Source organism: Hypomesus transpacificus, unplaced genomic scaffold (assembly GCF_021917145.1).
Source record: "Hypomesus transpacificus isolate Combined female unplaced genomic scaffold, fHypTra1 scaffold_221, whole genome shotgun sequence".
NCBI lineage: Eukaryota > Metazoa > Chordata > Actinopteri > Osmeriformes > Osmeridae > Hypomesus > Hypomesus transpacificus.
This window is the reverse complement of record NW_025813757.1, coordinates 40,696-64,336: the sequence shown is the minus strand read 5'-3', so window position 1 is coordinate 64,336 and position 23,641 is coordinate 40,696. Positions and strand designations below refer to the sequence as shown.

Genomic DNA, 23,641 nt, shown 5'->3' with positions numbered 1-23,641 from the left:
CCCTTTACTGCCTAATACAAAATTCCGAACATTCCATATGCTGTTGAAATATGATATGCATATTAATATTCATATTTTATGGATTTTCATATAAAATCATACACCTTAACTGTTTATACCATCTTGAAGAGGAGAACTAGGGGATTTTTATCATGTCAATGAATATATGATTACTTAAGGCAAATCATATTTTATCAAAGTGGTTTCAGGTAGATATTTTTAACAAAAACTTCTCCATCCACCATACCTCATCAGACAACTGAATTTGTCACCACTTTAATTACAAGATAGAGAAAAACTTTGAGTAGGTGGAATATCCACAAGTCTGTGGGCAATGTAGAACAGAAGACAGATTAGAAATACCTTATTTTGATTAAAAGTTATGACCATTCTTGTGACTAGTGGAGACATGGGGGAAACCGGAATTATCCTGTCCCAAAAGCAGCTAAAAGCAGCTAGCGCTATGGCTAGATACTCCTCTCGATAAGTAAAAAACGTTCGAGTTTCTTCCACAATCGACCGAATTGGCCAAACAAGGCATGTACATTTAGCTTAGAGTATACATAATCTACCTAGTTAATGTTGTTTTTCGAAGTTTTTTTAGAAATCTGCTCAAATTGAAGCTAAACAGTGCTACTACCGTCATTGCTGCCTGTCACAAACGGCCAAGCCGGACACTTCATTCTTTCCTGAAAACACTTGCGTCACTCCCACAAACAAATTCTTCGTAAGTAAAAAGTTGAGACTTTTAATAGACAATATTGACAACACAAATTAAGGAACTTGTCTTAACTCATAATATCGTCTCCGATTTCAATTCGAAGCTGTATATCTAACACTGTAGGCAATCTCCCATGGTCTCCGCTCTGGCTCCGCCTCAGAAAACAATGGCTGCCGTTGCAGACGATAGATTTATTTCCCCCTCCCACTAACCCCTTAACCAATGATATGTGCTTTGAGCTTAAGTTGTCATGAGTATCTGGCAGTTTTCAGAAATAAAATCGGTGATTGGATGGCAAAGTTATTAAGGCGGGTTCTATGGGTCTTTTTCGACCCATATTTGAATGGTCCGGCAGGAAAGGGTTAAAGTGTGGCGTTGTGTGTTCATGCAGGTAGAAATTATGACCAGTAGGTGGCACTCAAACCAAATGGCATGCTTCAGTTAAATTAAGATAAACACATCTCAGTTAAACTGAGGAAATAGAACACAAATGAACACAACTTGGAAAACGAAATGTTTAACTTTAAATTTATTGTTTTAATCTTTGTACATTCAGTACTTACAGGAGGAAAACAAAAATAAACCGACAAAAAAAATCTAATTGGAGCAAAATTAGAAAATCAGTTTCAAACACATAAAATTCCAAAATATTAAAACAGTAATAATTACTTGTGAGATCTATTTAGGATAAACTCCCTTATTTGAACAGCGGAAAGAAACGGGGCAGGAAGGGTCATCACTGCTACCTGGAGAAGCAACTAGAAGAGGCAAGACCAGTACCACTTCACACCCTAACCCTCCATTTTTCTCAGTAGTGTACACCTGAAACCCTTCCCATCAATTGATTTGAGATCAGCCAATCAGCTGAGCATTCTACAGAAAAGTGGGCAGGGAGAATGGTGGTGTGACGAGTGTTCTAGAACCCTCTCAGGATTCTGCCTCCATCCCCAAACATCCACCGGAGACAACCAAATACAGAACATTATACATGCTTAACGGTGTGCCTTTCAAATAATCCTCACCCCCCCCCCCCCCCTACACAACACACGTATAATGTCTATAACCGTCACAAGGGAAAGACAAATGTTTCTAGTTTCAAATTCAAGCATTCTGTCAACAGTGTAACGACATGTCACTGAACCCTTGGTGGGGAGGAGGGGGCGGAACCACGCTATATTAAACACACAAAACCTCCAAAGCTGAAATTTACATGATTCGTAAAACTTCAAAAGCAAGAAAAAGAAAAAAATAACTCCTTCATATGATCCCACAAAGACGACGGTCGGTAGAAAAAAAGTATCAGGAACGTGAAAGAGCGGAGACACTAAACTGAATTCTAGCACATATTTCAGAAGGGCTATTTGGGAGCCGCTTTATTACAGGGGACTTCGAACTGTGTGACCACAGAGCTTCAACGGGGAGTTTCTCATTCCAAACCTCAGGGAGTGGCACAAGCTAGGTGCCAGCTAGCTACCCATCCAAACCAACCTGTCTTTTCACTAGTTTCTCTGGTATAAAAAAAACGGGGGGGAGAGAGCACAAGGCCATACGAGAAAGGCATAGCGCTCTAGATAGACGTAAAGGAGAGAAAGAAAGAGCGAAAGAGGAAAAAGTGGGAGTCGGAGAGAGAGTTGGCATGTATACTTTGCTAAAAACACTTCAAATCAACCTAGATGTGAGACCAACACAGTATAATGTACAAGAGGGGGGGGCAGAGACAGCAGGACAGAGAGGGGGGGGAGACGTCCGGCTTTTAAACGGGTCAACCTGAAGCAGTGAGGGAGACAGACGGCTAAGTGAGGCTGGGCATACTCTGGAGAAAAGGAAACCCTCTCAAGGTGGAGGACGGGCTAATTAATCCCCGCATTCTGGCACGTTTGTTTGTTTTCCTCCCCTGTCTTTCCATCCCTCCTTCTCCTCTCTCCATCCATCCCTCCCTCCCTCCCTTCTCCTCTCTCCATCCATCCATCCCTCCCTCCTTCTCTCTCCATCCCTCCCTCCCCTCGTCAGACCAGCGCACCTCAGCGGCGTCTGTCTCTGGGGTTGCTACGGCTACGGGAGCGCCGTCCGGCAACTACGCCCCCGGAAGGGGCGTGGGGTCTGTATCCCTCCCTCCTCTTATCCCCCCCCTCTCTGTCCCTGCCCCGCTCCCTCCCCTTGTCTCTCTCCCTCTCCCTGTCTCGATCCTTGTCTCCCCCCTCCACTCCTCTGCCCGCTCCTCCTCCTGCTCCACCTCCTCCTCCTCCTCCAGCAGCTGCAGCTGCCCCACCCTCCTTCTCTCTGTTTTTGACCCTCTCCTTCCGCTCCTCCTCGCGTTTCTTCTCCTCCTCCTCCTGCAGTTCTTTTCGTCGCCTCTCTCTCTCCTTCTGCCGCTCGGCGCGGTCCAGCACCCTCTGAGCCGCCTGGGGACACACACAGCAGAGATGATGAGGATGTTCTGTGTGTGTGTGTGTGTGTGTGTGTGCGCGTGTGAGAGAGACTAACCTGCTCCTCTGAGAGGGGAAGCCAGTATATACATGGAGCTGCTTTGGTCTTCTGGAACAGGTCGTCAAGCAGTTTGACTGGAGGCTCGTCTCCTTTCTCCGCTAAAATAATAAAATAAAAAACTGTCAGTTACTGAGAAAAACAACAACCATCACAGCAGGAAGTTGGTCAGTCGTCTAAGCTTATCACCTCGGGGAAACAGTGACTCTGCCTTTCCCTCACCCTTTTTGTCGGTTTTCTTCTCCTTGCTCTTCCCCCTCTCCTTCCTCCTCCTCTCCCGGGAGGGGGAGCGTCTGCCCTCCTCCCCCGGCCTCCCAAAGTCTCGGATCTTGTCCCGGTCCCACTCCCTCTCTGCCCGGGTCCTCTCCCGACGCTCCATCTCCCTCTCTCGCTCAGCCCACTGGTCCCGCGCCCCTCCCAGCCCGCCGCGCTCGGGCATCAGGGGGGGCAGGGCGGCCGGCCGGCCGTGAGGACCCCCGGGGTGGGGCCCCTGCTCCTCCCCGGCCCGCTCCACGACCAGGAGACCCCGGTGGAAGTCCAGCTGGAAGACGGAGAGGAAAGAGACAGTTATGATGTTCTCTGTGTGTGATCTGTACTACATGTTGTTTTACAGCGGCGCTTGTTGGCTAAGTGTTGGCTGTGAGCTTACCTCTTCCTGTTCACAGAAGTCCACGCTGAGGACTTTAGGGTTGCTCTGGGGCCACTTCACCCCATGGAGGGCTGCCCTAGTGGCCACTGCCTCCTCTGTAGTGGCATACTGAGGGAGGGAGAGGGAGAGACAGGTAGAGAAAAGAGAGGGAGAGAGACAGGTAGAGAAAAGGAGAGGGAGAGAGAGACAGGTAGAGAAAAGGAGAGGGAGAGAGACAGGTAGAGAAAAGGAGAGGGAGAGAGAGACAGGTAGAGAAAAGGAGGGAGAGAGAGACAGGTAGAGAAAAGGAGAGGGAGAGAGACAGGTAGAGAAAAGGAGAGGGAGAGAGACAGGTAGAGAAAAGGAGAGGGAGAAATAGAGAGAGTATGACGGAGTTAAAAAGGAAAGTGAGAGAGGTTGGGGAAAAAGAGTCAACTGTATTCTCTCATATTCAAGACTGACATTTATATACAGCAAAGACAGTGTGGAAATGTTTTTTGGGGAAAATATTTTATCAACCTTTCAAAACTTTTGGGGGAAAAATATTTTTTAACGTAAACTTTGTATTCATGTTATACTTCCATCGTCTTTGCTGTATTCATCGTGGAGTTATATTATTATTTATGTGATTACAGGGTCAGTAAAGTGGGGGGGGGGGGGGGGGGGGGGTGCTACTCACAGTGACGTAGCAGTGGGACTTGATCTTGTCAATCCAGAAGCCCTCTTCCACCAGGGAGCCGCTGCGGTTCAGCAGCTCCTTCAGCTGGCCCAGGGTGAAAGGTCGCACCTGGAGAAAAACGGAGGAGAGGGGGTCACCTCAGAGATGGGACTCATGGTTTACAGAAGTGGAAACAACCCAAATACAGACATCGAATCTCTCAGGTGGAGCTTCACTGGAACTAGAAAAGGAGGTTTCATGGCACGTTGGCATTTCATGTTTGGTGGTGAGAGACTAGGAGGATGTTGGGGAACACGGGGAGAAAAGGGGGGCCGGGCTGAGATCCTTCATCGCTTTCCTTCTCGCAGACCCACGCACAATGAAAAACCAAACTAGAACAGCTTAATTGGCCCCAGAGGGACTCGACTCAGCATTAAGGACTCTGGATTTACAGACCCGATACAGAAAGACACACTGAGACTCCAGCCATCTGCTCTAGCATGACTCACTCCCAAGATGGCAGGGGAGAGAGAGGGGGGGAGGGTTTGGATCACGTCAGGTGTTCTCCTCCATGCTTACCAGGTTGGAAACGTGGACGATCTTGGAGACTTTGCCGCGGGGCGGGGAGGGCTGCTTGGCCAAGCGGACGGGGTCGTCGATGGTGATGGACACGCCGGACTTCTGTTGGCTGATGGAGCGGCGCACCAGGGTGTCGCTGGGGGTGACTAAGGGAGGGGGAAGAGTTGGAGAAAGAGACATTGGGGAAGGAGGGAGGGGAGTCAGAGAAGGTAAGGTTCAAGACATTGTGAATGATGTTTTTCCATTTCTTCTTATCGATATCGGGTGAAACTCCACCTACATACAGGCCGCAAACAAGCTGGGAATCTAAATGAGGTTCACCTTTCTGGGCGTCGGCGTCCTGTGCGGAGGGCTCGGTCTTCAAGGCGTCTTCTGAAGCGCTGCTCTTTCTCCTGTCCTTGCGTGTCCTTCCTCTCTCCTGGTCCCGTTTCTCCTCCTCTTCCTCATCCCTCTGGTCTCTCTGCCCGTTCTTCTGGCTCTCACCAGGGACCACCTGTGAGGAAAGAGAGAGGCCGGAGGGCGTGAGCCGCAACGCCACACGATAAACCACTGGTCTACTTCCCCAGAAGGTTCGAATCACCTTCAGAAAGTCATCAACTGATCATGTAGATCAGGGGGTTCTTAACCCTGTCCTCATGGAACCCCTGTCCTGCATGTTTTAGATGTTTCTTGGCTCCAACACACTTGATTCAATTTCAAATGCATGTTCGTTATCACGCTTCTACAGAGCTACATAACGATCCATTTATTTGAATCAGGTGTATTGGGGCAGGGAAACATCTAAAACATGCAGGACAGGGGTTTCCCTGAGGACCGGGGTTAAGAACCACTGATGTAAATGCTACACATGATTACCCCCTTCTATCAGTGAAGCCAGAGACAAACATGGAAGTATACCTGAGTGACTGTGCGTCTGATCTGCAGGCCCTTGTCCAGGCCCTGGTCCTCCCTGTTCTCCCTGGAGGGAGTGTCCTCCTCACCCCTCTCTTCCTCCTCCTCCTCCCCAGACAGGTGCAGCTCCTCTGGGTGCAGCTCAACCACCGCCTCCTGGCTGGCCTTTATGTCTGGGATCAGAGACTTGAGAAGAGGAGCAGGTGGGAGAGAGTGAAAAGGGGTGAGGGAGGTTAATGGAAGAAAGGAGAAAAAAAAATTCAGAGTGTTTCAGAGACTCTAGTAGTTAGCTTGAGTGTGTGGGATTAGGTTGGCTTGTGTTTATGTGTGTGTTGGTGTGGTTTTCAAACCTGGTCCTCAGGGTGAAATTAATGGGTCATTATTTAGCTCTGCAGAAGCCTGGTAACGACCCATTCATTTGAATCAGGTGTGCTGAAGCAGGGTAAAAATCTCAAACATGTAGGACCTGGTTCCCTGAGGACCAGGGTTGAAAACCACTGTTAGAGCAGTGGTTCTCAACCTTGGTCCTCAAGTACCCCGTGTCCTGCATGTTTTAGATATTGCCGTGCTCCAACACATCAGGTGTGTCGGGAAACAGGGAAGTATCTAAAACGTGCAGGACAGGGGGTCCTTGAGGACCAGGGTTGAAAACCACTGTGTTAGAGAGCGTGCTGCTCTACCTTGAGTGAGTCGGTGGTGATGCTGATGGACGGCTTCTTGGCAGTGACTGCTGTGCTGGAGCCCCACCTCCTCTTCCTCCCGCCCAGCCCTCCTGACTCCGCCTCCCCCGCACCGGCCTCGCCGCCAACTGGAGAAGTCTTGCTGCCTGCTGGGAGGAGAGAAGGCGTGTCATAGGATGACGGGAGCGCTATGCTAGCTAGCTAACCGGTATACTCACTGGACAGTGGATGGCTATGCTAACTTGATAACTCACCGTATTGTGAGTGGCTATGCTAATTACATGATAACTCACTGTTGGATGATGTGCAGAATTTCTTTGAGAGAGAGGGTTCTCTCCTACTTAGGTCAAGAGGTCATGCTGTATAAACCCACTCTATTCCACATATAGATCAGGGCCTCACTTGTTCAAACTAACATTTACATTTAGTCATTTAGCAGACACTCTTATCCAGAGCGACTTACAGTAAGTACAAGGACATTCCCCCGAGGCAAGTAGGGTGAAGTGCCTTGCCCAAGGACAAAAAGTCATTTGACGGGAATCGAACCGGCAAGCTTCTGATTAATAGCCTGATTCCCTAACCGCTCATCTATCTGACTCACCTAACAGGGGGCAGTGAGACACTACATAGGGAAAGGCTTTAATGTGTTACGATACTGTCGGTTAGAATCTTTCAAGAATACAAACATGCTGACCACATGCAGTGCCCTGTAAAGAAACAATCCGTGGGAACTATATTTTAACGTGTCAATTCATTTTATGTAAGGATGTTTGTAACCCATGGCCTTACTCAACTGACCACTCTCTGCCTCGACTGGTCACATCAGAAGTCTTCAACCCTGGTCCTCAGGGACCCCCTGTCCTGCATGTTTTAGATGTTTCCCTGCTCCAACACACCTGATTCAAATGAATGGTCGTTACCAGGCTTCTGCTGAGCTAGATAATGACCCACTCATTTGAATCAGGTGTGTTGGAGCAGGGAAACATCTAAAACATGCAGGACAGGAGGTCCCTGAGGACCAGGGTTGAAGACCCCAGGGTAACATGATCCGGCAAAGTCCTAATAAAGCAAGTCAACTTTTTAATCGTTGTGCATCTTTCCGGCCACCGATTGCCATCATCCCAAAGGTGGCTATGCTAGCTTGCTAACACGTATACTCACTGTTCTGAAGACGGGTATACTCACTGGTCAGGGAGATCTTGCGGGCTGCAAAAGCCTTAGGAGTAGAGCTCTGGAAAAATAGAGAGGACATAGAGAGATACCCCAGGGGTGTGGGGAGATGTGAGACTGTGAGACAGACACAAACACAGCAGGCAAACAGAGAAGAGAAAGGGGGGGGGGGAGGAGAGACAGAGACACAGAGAGAGAGAGAGCCAGGACAGGCTCCTATTGAGCCACATTAAAAAGGAAAAGGAGGGAACAGAAAGAGGGGGGAGGGGGGGCACTTGGGTCAATACGGAGAGAGGGACTCCAGACTCTCTCCTCCACCTCTGTTCTAAGACAGGGAATCGGTAAATCATTAGCGGACTTCTACTGCTGTGACAGAGAGGCTGCAAAACTCTGGGCCAAGGGAAGGGTTCACAATGTGCATTAAGCAGTCTGGAGAAGACTGCTAGGAGAGACTGGACCCACCCAAAGCCAGGGATCGATGTGTTTTATGATCTCTGTGAGGTTAATGACCAGCAAAAGTCTGAGGGGGGGGGGGGGGGGGGAGGAGGAGGAAACTGGATACCCTTGGGCAGCTCGTTAGGAAAAGTACAACCAAAGTGCCTTTCCTGTGTGTGTGTGTGTCCTTTCCTGTGTGTGTGTGTGTGTGTGTGGGAGAGTGGATACAGCATAAGTGTGTGTGTGTGTGTGTGGGGGGGGGGGGGTCTGGGACTACATGGTCATAAATTCAGGCAAGTGTATCTCTTTTAAGTATTGCGTATTCATACAGGATTTGTGACTTAGGTTCCAGGGGGTTGTAGACTTAAGGTTAATCTGCAGTGACCATGTCCTACGCTGACAAGTAGCTGTCATTGCAACAGAGGTGGAAGGTGATTGGTGGAGAACTGCTCTCTGTTGGACCAAGGAAACCAGGACAGGATTCTGTTCATACTGCAGTTAAAAAATTCACCAGCTTTGAGATTTTATCAACATAGGCTTGCTCTGCTAATGCAGAGGCAACGTTGGCTTTCGCATTACCATGGTGATATTTGAATACCAATAAAATCAAATTAAAACTGCAGTATTCCTGATAGTTTAAAGATCTCTATAGTAACCAAGATAAACATAATATATTCCTTCAGTATCCAAGTAACGACCCAAAGCTCTGAGAAAATACAATGGCTGACATTCTTTTTACAGTTACTCCCAAAAATAAATACAACTCAATTAGAGAGAAAAATGACAAGTCATTTCCTGGTACCATTGACACCTGATTCCTCACTGGCTTGGCTATGGCCCAACCGCACGGCAGTGTGCACTGTATCTAGGCAACAAGGGTCCAATCAGAGTAGGCAGAGGAGTGAGGGCGGGACTCGGTTTGAGTGTGCAGACTTTTTTTCCTGAAGGGGGCGGGGACAGGACAGTTTGACGGACAGTTTCATTTGTTGCGTTGTCTCGGCAAATCAAACGCATCTTCGGTTGTAATTTCAGTTAGGAAGGAATCGGAAAGTCCCAAAAACAAAATCAGATTCCTTTGTGTCCATGGCAAAGTTAGACTTCCGAAAGTCTCTGAACAGTCCAAATGAATCGTCGGTTCAAATCCGTAATCCGCTGAGGCCACAGCGTGCAGAGTGGCTCAGGATGTTCCTCTGGAGCTGAGTAACAGGAAACCAGACGGCGAAGGGAAGCGAAGTTCCCTCAGTGGATGTGAACATCTCCATCAGAAAAAACGACATCATGGGCTGAAGTTCATGCAGGACTCCCAGGTGAAGACACAGCCAGTGATGTATAAAGTATCCTGCAAAAGCGTCCATATAGACTCTTCTGTGAGACTCTTTGAAATGTCTTTGTTGTGGGTGAACAGCTGCCAAGTCGAGTCAGAGTTCACCAATTAAAAAAACAAAAAAATTTAAAAACAAGATGGTTCCAAGCGTATAGCACACACAAGACCAGCACAGACTGCGGCCTGGTCCTTAAATCACCGTGGTTCAAACTAATGTCTCGGATGTGGGTTTGACCAGCCAATCATGCTAGATTATGACAACTAGCCTTGACAGTCCAGCCAATTATATGACAACAGCTGTGCAGGGCAGGGAGAATCCTCCCGGATACGACACAGATGGGTCCCATTAAGCAAGTCCACAGAACCTCATTGTGAATATCAGTATAGTCCTGGAACAGTGCATTGCGGTTGCAGTTCCAAATAGTGATCGCAAAGCCATTGTCCTTTTTTCTAATATTCCAGAGTATCAACATTCAACAGGGATTGGAACTTCCCCGGTATAGATCCAGTGTTTGAAACAGGAGTCCTTCAACATACAACGTTGGGCACCTTTACGGGTCCTGCTCAACACAGGGAAACAGATCTCAGTTCAACCATACACATGAAGCAGCAACATCTGCCTTGTAGTACTGCTGTCCTCCAGTAGAGGGCGGGCTGGCATGGAGGGGGAGGACACAGGGAACAGGACGTCAGGAATCCCCTCTCTCATAGGATAGGTCCCACCAGAAGACAGACAGCTTGCAGACGAGCGAGGGAGAGCTTCCTTTTCACTTGCTTTTTGTCTCTCTTCCTGTGGCAGTGGGGCTGGTAGCTTTAGCTTTTCCCTTCTCCACAAAATGGCAGCTGGCAAGCTGCACAGGAGGAGGGCAGCAGACAGGCAGCAGGTCTTCTGCCTCCGTCCCTCTCTTTGCCGACGCCGGCCAGGCAGCGTCCTTCTCACACACACACACCCTTGTCGGGGCGGTTACCACGGCAACGTGGCAACCCACCCCCCCCTTCCTCCATCTCCCCCCCCCCGGCTCTGGATCTGTGCGTTCCAGTGTTCCAGGCTGGCTCCGGGCCGGAGAAGGCTCAAACAGAGAGCCAGAGGGATGTGTGCAGGGTTGGGAAGGAAGGGGGCTGGGCTGGGGGGGGGGGGGGGGGGGGGGGGGGGGGCGGCGAGAGAGAGAGAGGGGGGGGGGGGGGTCAGCATCGGCCTCGTAGGCTCAGGCCAGCTCTTGGGCTCTCTGGCTGGGGCTTAGCTCAGTGCGGAGGTGGGCGCAGACTCTGGGCCTAGTTCAGGTACCGCCGAGACGCTTGGGCATAGCGGGGCAGGAGAAGGAGTGGTGGAGGTGATGTTGGTAGTAGTACGCAGGTACCATTAGGGGCAATGGAAGAGGAATGGGCACCTTCATAACAAAGCAATCAATGGGGTTTTAAACAGCAGTCATTCCATACAAAAAGAGATAGAGAATAACGAGCATGTATAGTGTAAGAGAGAAGATCAGGTATGGGGAGAGATTCAGGACAGAGAGAGAGAGAGATAAGGAAGAAAGGAGTGGGGAGAGAAAAGAGGAAGAAAAAAAGAATCCTGATGTATCTCTCCCCACACACAGTCAGGGGCTATTACTCATGCAAACCCTGGGGTCAATGACAAACACACACACACACCTACCCATACACACACACACACCTACCCATACACACACACACACACCTACCCATACACACACACAGTGCTGGGCAATTTCATTAGGGCTTAGAAAATGCGAACTGCATTAATATCTCAGCACATGTAGAAGACAAAAGTAGTATGAAGTGCGTCACAAAACTGAGTTCTGTTTAAATTCTGTTGAGGAATAAGCTCATTTTTAAAATGCCAAGCCAGCTACTATGGTTTAATGTTGGCTGTAAATGATTTATGTAATATCAAATGACTGCAGTAACACAAGACGCTATAGATATCAACTAGAACTTTGGTAAAAATTGAACCCAAGCTAGGACAGCAAGGTAAGGTGGTAGGTTAGCTTGCAACGGTAGGTGAGAAGGCATGAGGCAATCATTCAAGACATTCATCTTACCACACACACATCAGGGTGAGGAGCATGTAACCTGTCAGGGGTTCATGTCTAATTTCACGCGGCGTTTACCGCCCCCACCTGCAGTCCTGTCACTATGGTAACAATCTATGTACGGACAGGAGAAGGTGTTGAGCAGAACACTAGCCTACGTGTGAGAGAAAGATCTAGAAACAAGGTTAGCTGTATCATACTCAGTCAAGAGGACAGAGAAGTTAGTGAAGGCTCAGCCCCTATTGTATACATTGTAATGTCTGTAACGAACCAGCCAATCCCCAAATCAAACCACTCCGCACCCCCAATCTGAGATCTATGCTAACTGTGAAGATCTTACTGGATGGATGTTTTATCCCCACCCCCTCGTAAGCCTATCAGGGAGAAGGAATTGTACTTTTTTTTGTTTTTACTTCCTAGATGTACCAAATATTGTAGAGTTGAGTCAGGGAGCTTTAGGATTGATTCGGGGGCTGACTGTCCCACCCGTCTCCAGCAGCGCCACCCACTTCCCTGGTTAGCTCCCACGTGCTTCTGGGTGTAGAGGAGCCAGGGCCCTCCCTCTCAGCGGTCTTACCTCCTCCAGACGAACCTCACTGCGGTCGGGGTCGGCCTCCTGGACGGCCTGGGCTGGGGAGCTCTCAGAGTCCTGGTCCACCTCCATCACCGAAGGGCCACTGGGCTGAGACTTCACCTCCCTGGAGGAGAAAGAGAGGAAAGGGAGGAGACAGAGAGAGAGAGAGAGAGAGAGAGAGAGAGAGAGAGAGAGAGAGAGTGTGGGGGGAGAGGGAGAGTGTGGGGGGAGAGGTAGAGTGTGTGTGGGGGGGGGTTGATAGGGTATGAGGGCAGAACGGAAGAGGAGAGAGCGAGAGACACCGAGGTGGATATTAGCAGTGTACGAAAACGCCACGATACGGAAGTTAATCTCCCCCCAAACTGAAGAGGATTCTGCAAGTGAAGAAGCTAGTCACAACCCAACGCTAGCCAATGACACACAAAGGGCACTCAGAGGGAGGATATGTAAAGACAGAAGTGATTGTGCCACTCATCAGAAACAGAGATGAGGGTCATCCAAAGTATCCGAGAGACAGGAAACAGGAGAGAGAGGGGGCGGAGAGAGAGAGAGAGAGCACAAGGATGGTTGAGGCTGGTGAACTGGGTCAGTCCAACTATAAATAACTCACCAACCAAGCGACACCATGCTCCAGGGTCACAAATACTCCTTAAACAAACTCTTGGATGTTGACACACAAACACACGGCAAGGAAAGCACTGCTGACATTAGCAGCAACCCACCAACACCACACATATACACAGGGACACCTCAATTATGTTAAAGGTGTGAATGAGGGGGGGGTGGATGGATGTGACAGTCAGACTTCATACTGCTGCATCACTAGCTGCATTGCTCGTCTGCTGCATCACTAGCCATACATACTTATACAGAGATAAACTTATTAAAATAAGATTTTAAGTCACAAAGACATCTGGTTTGGGTCAAGTCATGTGACCCCAGCCTGGTTCTCTGATTGATGGATGAGTCTGAGACCTCTGTTTATAATGAGAAACCGTACAAACACAAACTAGTCTCCTGTAGGTGAGCTAGCATCAGGGGGCAGTCTCTGGTATGCTGACAGAGATCTGGGGCGGGACCACTGGGGTCAGAGTTCTCCTGTGCAGCCATCAGAGTGTGTAGTCCATGTTTTCTAGCAATGTGCTCACATAAGCCTCTTTCATACAGAGAACCCAGAAGACACGCCGTCGCAAAATGTTTTGTTTTGTTTACACCGATCGGTGTAAACAAAACACTTTCCCACTTGATGCTGCCCCATTAGGGGAGTTTCCATATCGTGCCGCCGTTCCAGAATCAGAGGGGTGACGTCAGAGTCGGCATCTAGCGTGTCGTGCAGCCATGCCAGCTCTACCTTTCACACAGACGTCCATTCGATTCGTGACCACCTCTGCTGCCGGCTTATTGCCGGTACAACAACGACCTCTGTTCCGTGTTCGTACCTTTAATGCAGAACTGCGAGGCAGGAATTGAGGAGCGAGGTTCCCAACATGAACAAGCTGTGTAAATGGGGGTTACAGTTTCAAGGACATGAGCGCTGGGGGGCCAATACGACTAGCATGACGAGCAGAAGCTAAGAATGACACAGGGCAATGCAAGTAGCTGAGGGTAACCATGACGATAGTCATCTCCCACAAGCTAATCAACCACACAATTGTATTTTTTTGGAGTCAATCCTTTTCTCTGGATTGCCTGAAAGAGAACACAGCCAATGGAAGGCTTTTGTTGTGCCTCGGGGGGGGGGGGGGGGGGGATGACATCATGTAGTCATAGGAGTCTGGAGAGACAGAAAACCTTTGCTATCGCCTTGGAGATTTGTTCCTTGAGAGGGAGGGGTTTAACCCTCTTTTTTCTCTCAGTGTGTGTGATTGGCATGTTATTCCACTAATACACACCTTCGATACGAGTCCTGTGAGGAGACAGATGTCTACAACATCACCAGAGGGACACTGGTGGAGCAGTCATGATTATTACTGTGTGTACACACACGCCGCCCCCCCCCCCCACACTCCATTACAAAGACAGTTTTGCTGATGCTAGACCACCACTCTTCTGTACCTCTAATAATGAATTGTAGCCTTATTGGACTCACTGGGGCTGGAGGTTAATAGTGATGAAGCCTGTTGATGCTCTCTATGGACTTCCTCCTGGGTTTGGCCCATGATGCTTTTGAGTAACTAGTTGAGCAGGCAAAAACGACCCGACACAAAACTATATCTAACGACAACTGGCTGAATTTCTAGTCCAACAGCGTGTCACGGAATATATACCAGTATCACACAGACGAGGAGAGTAGTCAGATGGTGTACTTGTACCAGGAGACCGTCTCTGAGGTAAACAGTCGGACTATTATGTCACTCCATCAGGCCTCTTTCACTCTGCCTGGATGGCTAACAGATGTCAGAATTAATGATCTCCCACGACACATGCTAGCTCATTTGCTAACTGTTATCCTGACATCATCTCCACCCCAACATGGTGAAGAACAAAACATAGATCATCCATATTGAGTTTTAAAATGGATACTCTTGTCTCTTGCCTTAAAAAATGCAAGAAAAAAAAAAAAGCTTGTATTTATCACTTGAAATATATCAAGTGTGGGGGAGATTTACATAAGTGCTACAGGAGACACGAGTGAATAGAAGATGGACAGAGTCAATCTTTTGTTTAATTCATAAGATGGGAAACGCTGCATGATTCTCCCTATGACGCTATGAATCTAAGCACCTGAACATATATATATATATATATTTAAATGTATATCGCTGCTTGCAAGGCTGTCTGTGCGCGCCATAGAGACGTGGAGTGATTCCCCCGAAATTAACTAACCACCCCCTCCTAAATAAAACCGGTTCCCCCACCCCCATAAACGCAGGAACTCACATGGGGAACGCATGTTACACACCTCGTATGTGCTAAATCACTCATTTTACCGGTCCAGATTCACTGGCTACGAAGCCGTAATCTGATAAGAGTGCATCAGACAGGTAGGCAGGGTGACGGAGCAGTTGAGAGATGAGATATTTCAACGCCGCTGTCTGTCTGCCAATGAAGGGTATCTAACCACCAGCCTAACCTCTCAGTCTCGCTCTCACACTATCTTACCCGTTTTTGTTGCCTTCAGACAGCATATTGCCGGGCTGGAACCCCGACAACTATAGCTCTGTCGCGATCGATTATTCCGGTCAGGCGTGGATTGAAATCGAGGACGCGAAATCCTTTTGCGAGAGCTGGGATTGTGCACTGCGTCGGTTTCAGAGTAGCAATGCACGCATGACGGCCATGATGGCTGGCGAAAGGGGAAATTAATGCGTTGCGAGAAGAGGGAGGGAGAACAAGGACCGTTTTTTTCACAGGAAAGGCCACACCGGTTGTAGGGCTGCCGCATTGAACGCCTGACAAGAAATAGTGCGGTCTATAATTAGTAATAGCGTGCGTGACAAAGCACTTTAAGTTATGAGCGTTTACTATGGTGACTGAGCGACCGCTAATTTGTAACAATTAGATAGATTGCCAAAGTTAACTGTCAGGATATAACTTTAAGACCGATATAGTAATAGATTCTAACTTGCCAATGTGCCCGAGTTAATACAGGAACATTGTGCTGTTACAAATCAATCTTAAATTAATGCCATAATAGCTGCCTTCCAGTGACCATTAAACTGTATGAGGGATTACTATGGATATACGTGTACTTTTCCTCTCACAAGCACAAACCAAACTTACAACCTTCTGATTCGATTGAAATGCCTTTCGTTTGAACTGAAATCCTCTCCTACACCATACTGAACTGCTTTCATATTAAATGTATTTTTCCGTAGTTTACTATTTGAGAGCATTTCAATTCTGAGCACTTTACCATGTGTGAAGGCGTCACACATTTAATAGTTCAAAACATAATTTTTGCTTGTGTATGTGAGTGTCATGTTTCTGTTAGTGTGAGAGTGTTTCAGTTGTGAATGTAAAAGCATTTCACTTGTATGCGTGTACGGTTTTCAGTAGAGTAGCTGAATGAGTTTGGTTTCATGTGTGTATGTGGAAAGGAATCGTACGTGTATCTGCAGGGTAATTCTAAATAACATCCCTAACAGCCCCTTAGAGAACTGAACTACCGGCATATTAATTTCTGAAAGTTTCAAAGCTGGGCAGTGACCCATTGTCCCTATCACCATCCCACCATCCATTAAAAGAAAAGAAAACATGCTTAGATTTGACTGAATGGAGATCTATGCCAAATCCAATTGCAAATGCTTTTCTAAATTAACTGGGTATGGCTAAATAAACCTTAATACAAAACTAAGTTCATAGGACACAGGCCTCAAAGAAACAGATTCTGCTTTCTTGCAGTATTCCGCGTCAATATCACATTTATATTATTTACCTTGAAACGTGAATCCACACCAGACAATTTCAAACAAGCTCCAGCAAAATAAAGCTGAACCACACAGTCATTCACATGCAAAAAGAAACTTGTCACCAACTCGTGTCAACCGCCGATGCACTATAATAACAGGAGTAAAGTAATAGAACGTGGGGGAGATTCGCACAACATGCAAAATCAAATAAGAGCAGTTTGCATTTTTGTTTTAATATGAAAGTATTGCACAAAAGTTTGTAGACTGAAAGAGAGGGGGAATCAGATGGTTTAGCGGTTAGGGAATCGGGCTACAAATCAGAAGGTTGCCGGTTGTATTTCCGGCTGTGCAAATGACGTTGTGTCCTCGGGCCAGGCACTTCACCTTACTTGCCTCGGGGGAATGTCCCTGTACTTACTGTAAGTCGCTCTGGATAAGAGCATCTGCTAAACCCCTAAATGTAAATGTAATGTAAAGGAAAGGGATAGACTGTGTTTCTGTGTGGAGCGTCTTGCCTACCTTGCAGGGAGTTTTTTGGACTGTCCTTTAACTTGTCCTCTTTGTCCATCCCCCTTTCCTGGGGCGGCCTTCTGAGGAAAATGAGAGGGGGAGAAATGAGCCGGACTTTTGGCAGCGATGGGACGTTATTTTGGAATTAGTCAAAAGCGTTTGCGTTGCGAGTTGTAGAAGTGTAGATGAAGGCACGTGACTGGTACAATACATTGGTTAAAACGTACAAACAATAGGATGGTGTGAGGAAAGGGGAGGCAGTTTGGAAATGCGAAATATGTTAAACACAGAATGGAAGAAGTCAGCAGCAACATTCTCAAGTTCCGAGTTTTGCAGGTGTTCTATGCATTCCAAACAGGAAATAGAAGCGCATCATAATATTGTTAAAATTTTGTTGGTTTCCCCCTCAGCACACTGTGACACCGTCAGCGTGAGAAGACGAGTTCAACTCACTTACACGCAGGTAGACACACTTGTCAGCCTGGTGCATCGGTATTAGCATGGCGGAATCATCATAGGAGAAGCACGGTCTTAGGCGCAAACACAGCTGGTGTGTGAAGCGTGGCAATAAGACGCTACGACAGCACTGTCGTAGCAAGATTGATAGACATTTCCATCAACCAATAACTGACCTTCTTTAGCCTGGTGGCGCGGGACTTGTCCTGGGAGGAGGAGGAGGATCCCGATGATGAAGACGATCCAGAGTCAGAGTCGGAGGATGACGAGGCGCTGGAGGCAGGGGACTTCTTGCCTTTATCCTTCTTTTCCTGCCTCCCCCTCTCTGCCACCTTACCGGCTGGGGCTACAGGGGGCAACACAGGCCCCATGGGCTCCAACTGGCTCTTCACTGGAACATCCTTGAACTCCAACGGACCCCTCTTTTTGATTTCCATATTGGGCATCTCCACGTCATTTCCGTCTGGCTTCTTGGGGGACGCCTTGTCGGGTGGTGTGGCGGTGACCTCCATGTCTGTGGACTGGGGTCCTGAGACCAGAACCCCCTGGCGGAGAGGGTGGTCTGGCTTGGCGGCAGACACCATGGAACCGGTGGAGGTGTCGGAGAACATGCGGGGCTTCCTCGTGGTGCCTGGAGGGGAGGTTGGGGCCTGGGGCGTGTCCCTCTGGAAGAATGACTTCCTGGATGCCTGGGGGGACGCGGCCGACCCCCCCTGGTCTCCTGGAGGTTCCTCCGCCCCCACCTGAGATGCGGCTGCAGCAGAGAGGGCTGCGGAGCTGAAGTCTCTTCCACGTTTCCATGGCGGCAGACTGCTCTCCCTTTCTTTCTTCTCCTCCGTTTGTCCCTTATCCCTTTCAGCCTGTCTCTGGAGCTCCGAGGCGGACCCGAGGGTGATGGTGGGGACGGCCGTGGGACGAGTCGCCGACATGTCAACCGGGGAAAGAATCTCGGGTACGGGGACAACGTGACCCGCTGAGTTGCCGGTGTGGGCGAGAGCACTTCCAGGGAACACAACCACACCTGGCCCCTCTCCTACCCCGGGCAAGCTCTCTCCTGAGCCAGCCATGACAGGACCCACCTGGCCATCCTCGCCTCTCTTCCGTCCCTCCGCACCGAAGGCTCCCTCGGACTCCATCTTGCGGGCCAGCAGGGAGAGGGGGCCAGGCCGGCGCTGTTGCGGCGGCTCTGGGCTGCTTGAGCGGGAACTGGAGTCGGAGTCTTGCCTCTGGAGCCCTGGAGGGGGGCGAGCTGCCCCACCTGCCATCCCGGGCCCTGCTCCCTCTGGCTCATCCATGTCCGGCGGGCTCTGCTTGGGGGTGTCAGGGAGAGGGAAGGAGAGCTCTGGAGGTGGAGACGGGGGTGGGGTGGGTTGGCGCAGCATGGGGGGTTGGTGTACCTGCTGTGGGGGGATGTGCTGCGGGGGTTGGAGCTTGCGTCTGGATCTCTCCCGGCCAGCCGTTGGGACACTGGGGGAGGGCTGCGGGGGCATGGGGGGGGCTCGTCCACCCACACCTCTCCTCGCCCCCGCCGCCGGGCCCCACTCTTCGTCCTCCTCGCTGTCGTCGTCATCGTCGTCGTCATCGCTGTCGTCGTGGGCGCGGCCAGCTGCCGCACCGGCGGACCGGCTCTGGTGCAGCACGGGGTGGGCGGAGCCTGGCTCTGAGGGGGCAATGCCTTCCTTCTCCTGGGGGCGGGGCATGGAGGGGGGCAGGCCCTGGCGCTCAGGCTGGCCCAGGACACGCACTGACAAGGAGGCCACTGCCCGGGGTGGGGAGGGGGTGGCGGGCTCTTCGTGGCCTGGGTGGAGGGGAGGGCGCTGGATACGGCCCCCAGGGGTGTCAGAGGATTCCTGGGGAACAGATCCAGAGCTGAAGTCTGGCCTGCGACCCATCATCCCTTGACCCATCATCCCCTGGCCCATCATCCCCTGGCCCATCATCCCCGGGCCCATCATCCCCGGGCCCATCATCCCCTGGCCCATCATTCCGTGGCCCATCATCCCCGGGCCCATCAGCCCCTGGCCCATCAGCCCCTGGCCCATCAGCCCCTGGCCCATCAGCCCCTGGCCCATCAGCCCTTGGCCCATCATCCCTTGACCTATCATCCCTTGACCCATCAACCCCTGGCCCATCATCAGTGGACCTCCTGGCAGTCCACCTCCTTCTTCTTCTGCCCTGGTCAATGGAGGCTGAGAGGGCATTGGGTGGTGCTGTGGACAGAGGCACACAGACACACAAGGTTTGAGGGCGCAATGAACAGATGTTGCCTTGCAAACTGCAACGCAGTCATGTCCTCACTTGCCAGGAGATATTAAAGACCAAAAGGGGATTATTGTACGTTCTTTTTTGCCTCTTGTAATGTATTTTGTGTGTGTGTGGAGGTTACTGACCTTGTCTTGGAGATAGGACCCGTCGTTGCCCCCGGTGAGGTCCATCTCTTCTGGGATGGCCGGGCTTTCTGTCTCAGAGAGAAAGGGAGGTCACGGGTCAAGCCAGGCGCAAAATTTGCTTCTTTTATGTAAACAAAAAGCTGATTTGTACCCTGACAGCTTTTCTTTTTTACCCCAACACTCAAAACGGGCACAATTCAAGGGAGACTGCTTATTGCGGTGGCTCTTAACCATGTCCTCAGGGAACCCCTGCCCTGCATGTTTTAGATGTTTCTTGGCTCCAACACACCTGATTCAAATACATGGTTACCAGGCTTCTACAGAGCTAGAAAACAACCCATTTATTTGAATCAGGTGTGTTGAAGCAGGGAAACATCTAAAACATGCAAGATGGGTGTTCCCTGAGGACCACGGTTAAGAACCACTGGCTCATTGTTTGGTTGCGTCAGCATCACTTGAAAGAGGGTAACTCCCGAGTCATCCTGGCCAGTATAAGATTAAACAGTTTCTAAAAGATTTTTAGTTCTCCTCAGCACACTCTGACACCGTCAGCGTGAGAAGGGCAGTTCAACTCACTTACACACAGGTAGACACACTGTCAGCCTGGTGCATCGGTATTAGCATGGCGGAATCATCATTGGAGAAGTACGCGGGGTTTGAACTTGCAACCTTGTGATCTGCAGACAAATGCTCTCTCTACTGAGCTATACCCACTGGCATTTAATTCTGGACCCATACCCGCCTAGGTGTTGTTTGGGGGAGTAAACTGTCTGCACATGAATGACAATCAAATACCTTGCCTATCGCTATAGAGATGCGTAAATGGTGATCTAAACCAAGATTCTGTTGTTTAGTATCAAAGCTATTGTTCCAACACGAAGTGGTCACTGGTTTTCAATTTCAGGCTACTGTCTATTGTCCATAATAGACATGTATGAGAGAGTCAACGTTGATCGTACTTTCTGGACCGAACAGGCTGTTCCTGTCCGACTGTGATGACAATGTCTACTGTTCATTCCTGACATCTGTAAGGATGCCTTTTGACCCCTCCAGATAACGAGGACAGACTTTTCTGATGTCTTTTGACCGTTCCAGTAATCTCTAAGCGATGACATAACATTAGGTTATTATGTGTATTAGAGGTTTCATATACTGTATTGTGTATAATTTTGTATATTTACATTTAGTCATTTTAGCAGACGCTCTTATCCAGAGGTTTATTATATTTGAGCTTAACATAAATGTAATCTATATTCTGAGTATTTATGTCATGTTATGCCAGGTTGCTTTGTGTCCTAAGAATTTTGTGTGCCCAGTCTGACCCTGTGTTGTTCTGTGCATCTGACAATAAAAGACTAAAACATATTCATTAAGCGGATGCTTTCAGCAGATGTGGTTGGACGGTCGTGAAGCGTGTGCCGTAACGGAGCGAGCGTGTGCCGTAACGGAGCGAGCATGTGCCGTAACGGAGCGAGCGTGAGCCGTAACGGAGCGAGCGTGAGCCGTAACGGAGCGAGCGTGTGCCGTAACGGAGCGAGCGTGTGCCGTAACGGAGCGAGCGTGAGCCTCACCGTCGGCCTCCGCAGCCTCCCTGGCCTCCCGCTCCAGCCTCTGTCGAAGCAGCTCCTGCTGTTTGGCCAGGTACTGTTTTATAAAGCTGTTCTGACTCATCTCCTCCCCTATCTGCATGGAGACAAGACACAACAACAACAACAATAAGAGTCACACAGACGTCCAGGGAAACGACTATTTGCACAATGGCATTTGACACTTTGCTGGAGTAGTCAAAAAAGCACACTGAAGATGGTGGTCTGGTACTGTACTGTTGAGCTGGCGCATTCTTACCTGGGAGTTGGGCTGGAGTCCAATGTGAGGAGTTGATGTTCTCTGGAGGTTCTCCAACATCAGTGCCTGGGAAAACGAGAACGCGAAAGCAGAGAAAAGTTTGAATTTTTAAGGATTCCATGCATTCCACGCAAGAAATAGAAGTGTTCTACAACGTCTATAATTCGGTGGTTCCCCTCAGCACACCCTGACACCGTCAGCGTGAGAAGACAAGTTCAACTCACTTACATTTACATTTAGTCATTTAGCAGACGCTCTTATCCAGAGCGACTTACAGTAAGTACAGGGACATTCCCCCCGAGGCAAGTAGGGTGAAGTGCCTTGCCCAAGGACACAACGTCATTTGGTGTGGCCGGGAATCGAACTGGCGACCTTTAGATTACTAGCCCGACTCCCTCACCGCTCACCGCTCAGCCACCTGACTCCCATTACATCACTTACACACAGGTAGACACACTGTCAGCCCGGTGCATCGGTATTAGCATGGCGGAATCATCATTGGAGAAGCACTCAAACATACACCTAGCGTACATTAAAACTACCAGATCGTCCACCAGTGAGTCAATAACTCTTACTAACTCTTATTGACTCACTGGTTAACAGAATAAAATAAAGTTTCAAAAACCGTTGAGAAAAAGAAACCTTCTGTCCCCCAAACACGGTGATTTTGCAAAAAGATAGCCTTGTTTTGTAACCGAAGTTAGGAGAAGAAACAGTACTGATCTTCTGTCTAACAGTTTTAGCTAAAAACACAGGGCCCGTGCAACGCAAAACAGAGAGCTAGCTTGGGCTACACGGGTAGTAGCCGTTGGTTTTAGGGCAGGATATACCACTCACGCAGTTGTTTATCGCTGAGAGAGATTCAACTTGTTTAGATTCCTCCTTCATTGAGAATTTGAACAAATTGCTCACACTTGGAGTTAAACGATCACGTCAACATGTAGACTTTTAGTGCTAAACCAGAATTTGTAAGAAGTTATATGGCAAGCTAAGGACATTATATTGCCAGTACCGGACAAATTAACTTTCGCAGCTAATAAAGACTAACATATATTACACAGTACTGCAACATTTACTGATTAAGTCTGCGTGGCCGAGTACGAAATGTCTTCCTCGATTGTAGTTCGGGTTTATTAGCGAGCTCCAGTAGTTAATGCTGCGTGCAATTAATCTAGCTCGCTCAGTCTGTGTAATCAGGGCTGGCGCGCCACCATTACCCTGCCCCCTCCTCTCTCACTCACTACAGGCTGAGCGCGGGCCCGACGACAGCAACTCAAATACAGTGAGGAAAATGATGGCTAGCATAGCAACACCGAGCTAGCCATTCAAAAAACACTACGCATGGGCCCGAGCAATGCCACCGAGAGCCATTAAGTAACGTTATGGATTATGAATTTGAAATAAAGTTCGAGGTATTTCAATTATACATTGGAAATAGCCATTTCATGTTCTCCACGAACATAAGGTGTGCAAACCTGCAAACGTTTTGCATTCCCGCTTCAGATTCACTGACACACGGCCTCTAAGCCCCTCTCTCGCCTCCTGCTGAACTTGACAGGTACTCGCTATTAGCATTAAACATGCACACAACTTACCCCTTTCAGTCGCTTAATAAGTGCATTTTTCTGCCCGCTTTTTGGCAAATTTCGTTGTTCCAAAGCGAGTTTTAAATCCGCCACACGAAGCGATTGTAAAGGTTTACCATCCAGCGTAACATCTTCAAGTTCCGCCATTTTGCTTCCCTTCGCTCTTTCGCTCGAACTCCAACAGGCGTCGCAACGGCTTCTCCAACGTCACAGTTCGGTGATCTCCGGAGGGGGTAGTAGAGAGATCGGCTTATGTCCCTTTAATTTTACTACAAATAGTCTCATTGGAACTTTGTATTTAGGAAAC

General features: G+C 49.0%; 1 protein-coding gene and 3 non-coding genes across 4 annotated transcripts; all 4 read right to left on the bottom strand.

Moving 5' to 3' along the window:
- Positions 1 to 1,235: 1,235 nt before the first annotated feature.
- Positions 1,236 to 23,528, bottom strand: acin1b (apoptotic chromatin condensation inducer 1b). The gene is made up of 18 exons (XM_047014096.1): positions 23,344 to 23,528; positions 21,749 to 21,814; positions 21,475 to 21,586; positions 19,904 to 19,971; positions 17,690 to 19,723; positions 17,067 to 17,137; positions 12,199 to 12,319; positions 7,827 to 7,872; positions 6,642 to 6,787; positions 5,968 to 6,147; positions 5,392 to 5,563; positions 5,071 to 5,216; positions 4,513 to 4,620; positions 3,855 to 3,962; positions 3,428 to 3,746; positions 3,206 to 3,306; positions 2,950 to 3,123; positions 1,236 to 2,907 (listed from the first exon to the last, which is right to left on the bottom strand). The coding sequence occupies exons 1-18, from the start codon at positions 23,479 to 23,481 to the stop codon at positions 2,743 to 2,745; spliced, it is 4,275 nt and encodes a 1,424-aa protein (XP_046870052.1). The 5' UTR covers positions 23,482 to 23,528; the 3' UTR covers positions 1,236 to 2,742.
- On the bottom strand, positions 17,477 to 17,578 carry LOC124462511. Its single transcript, XR_006955439.1, has one exon. It is a non-coding gene; the product is annotated as a small nucleolar RNA U6-53/MBII-28 (small nucleolar RNA).
- Positions 20,428 to 20,546, bottom strand: LOC124462512. Its single transcript, XR_006955440.1, has one exon. It is a non-coding gene; the product is annotated as a small nucleolar RNA U6-53/MBII-28 (small nucleolar RNA).
- LOC124462513 lies at positions 22,154 to 22,252 on the bottom strand. The gene has a single exon (XR_006955441.1). It is a non-coding gene; the product is annotated as a small nucleolar RNA U6-53/MBII-28 (small nucleolar RNA).
- Positions 23,529 to 23,641: the final 113 nt, after the last annotated feature.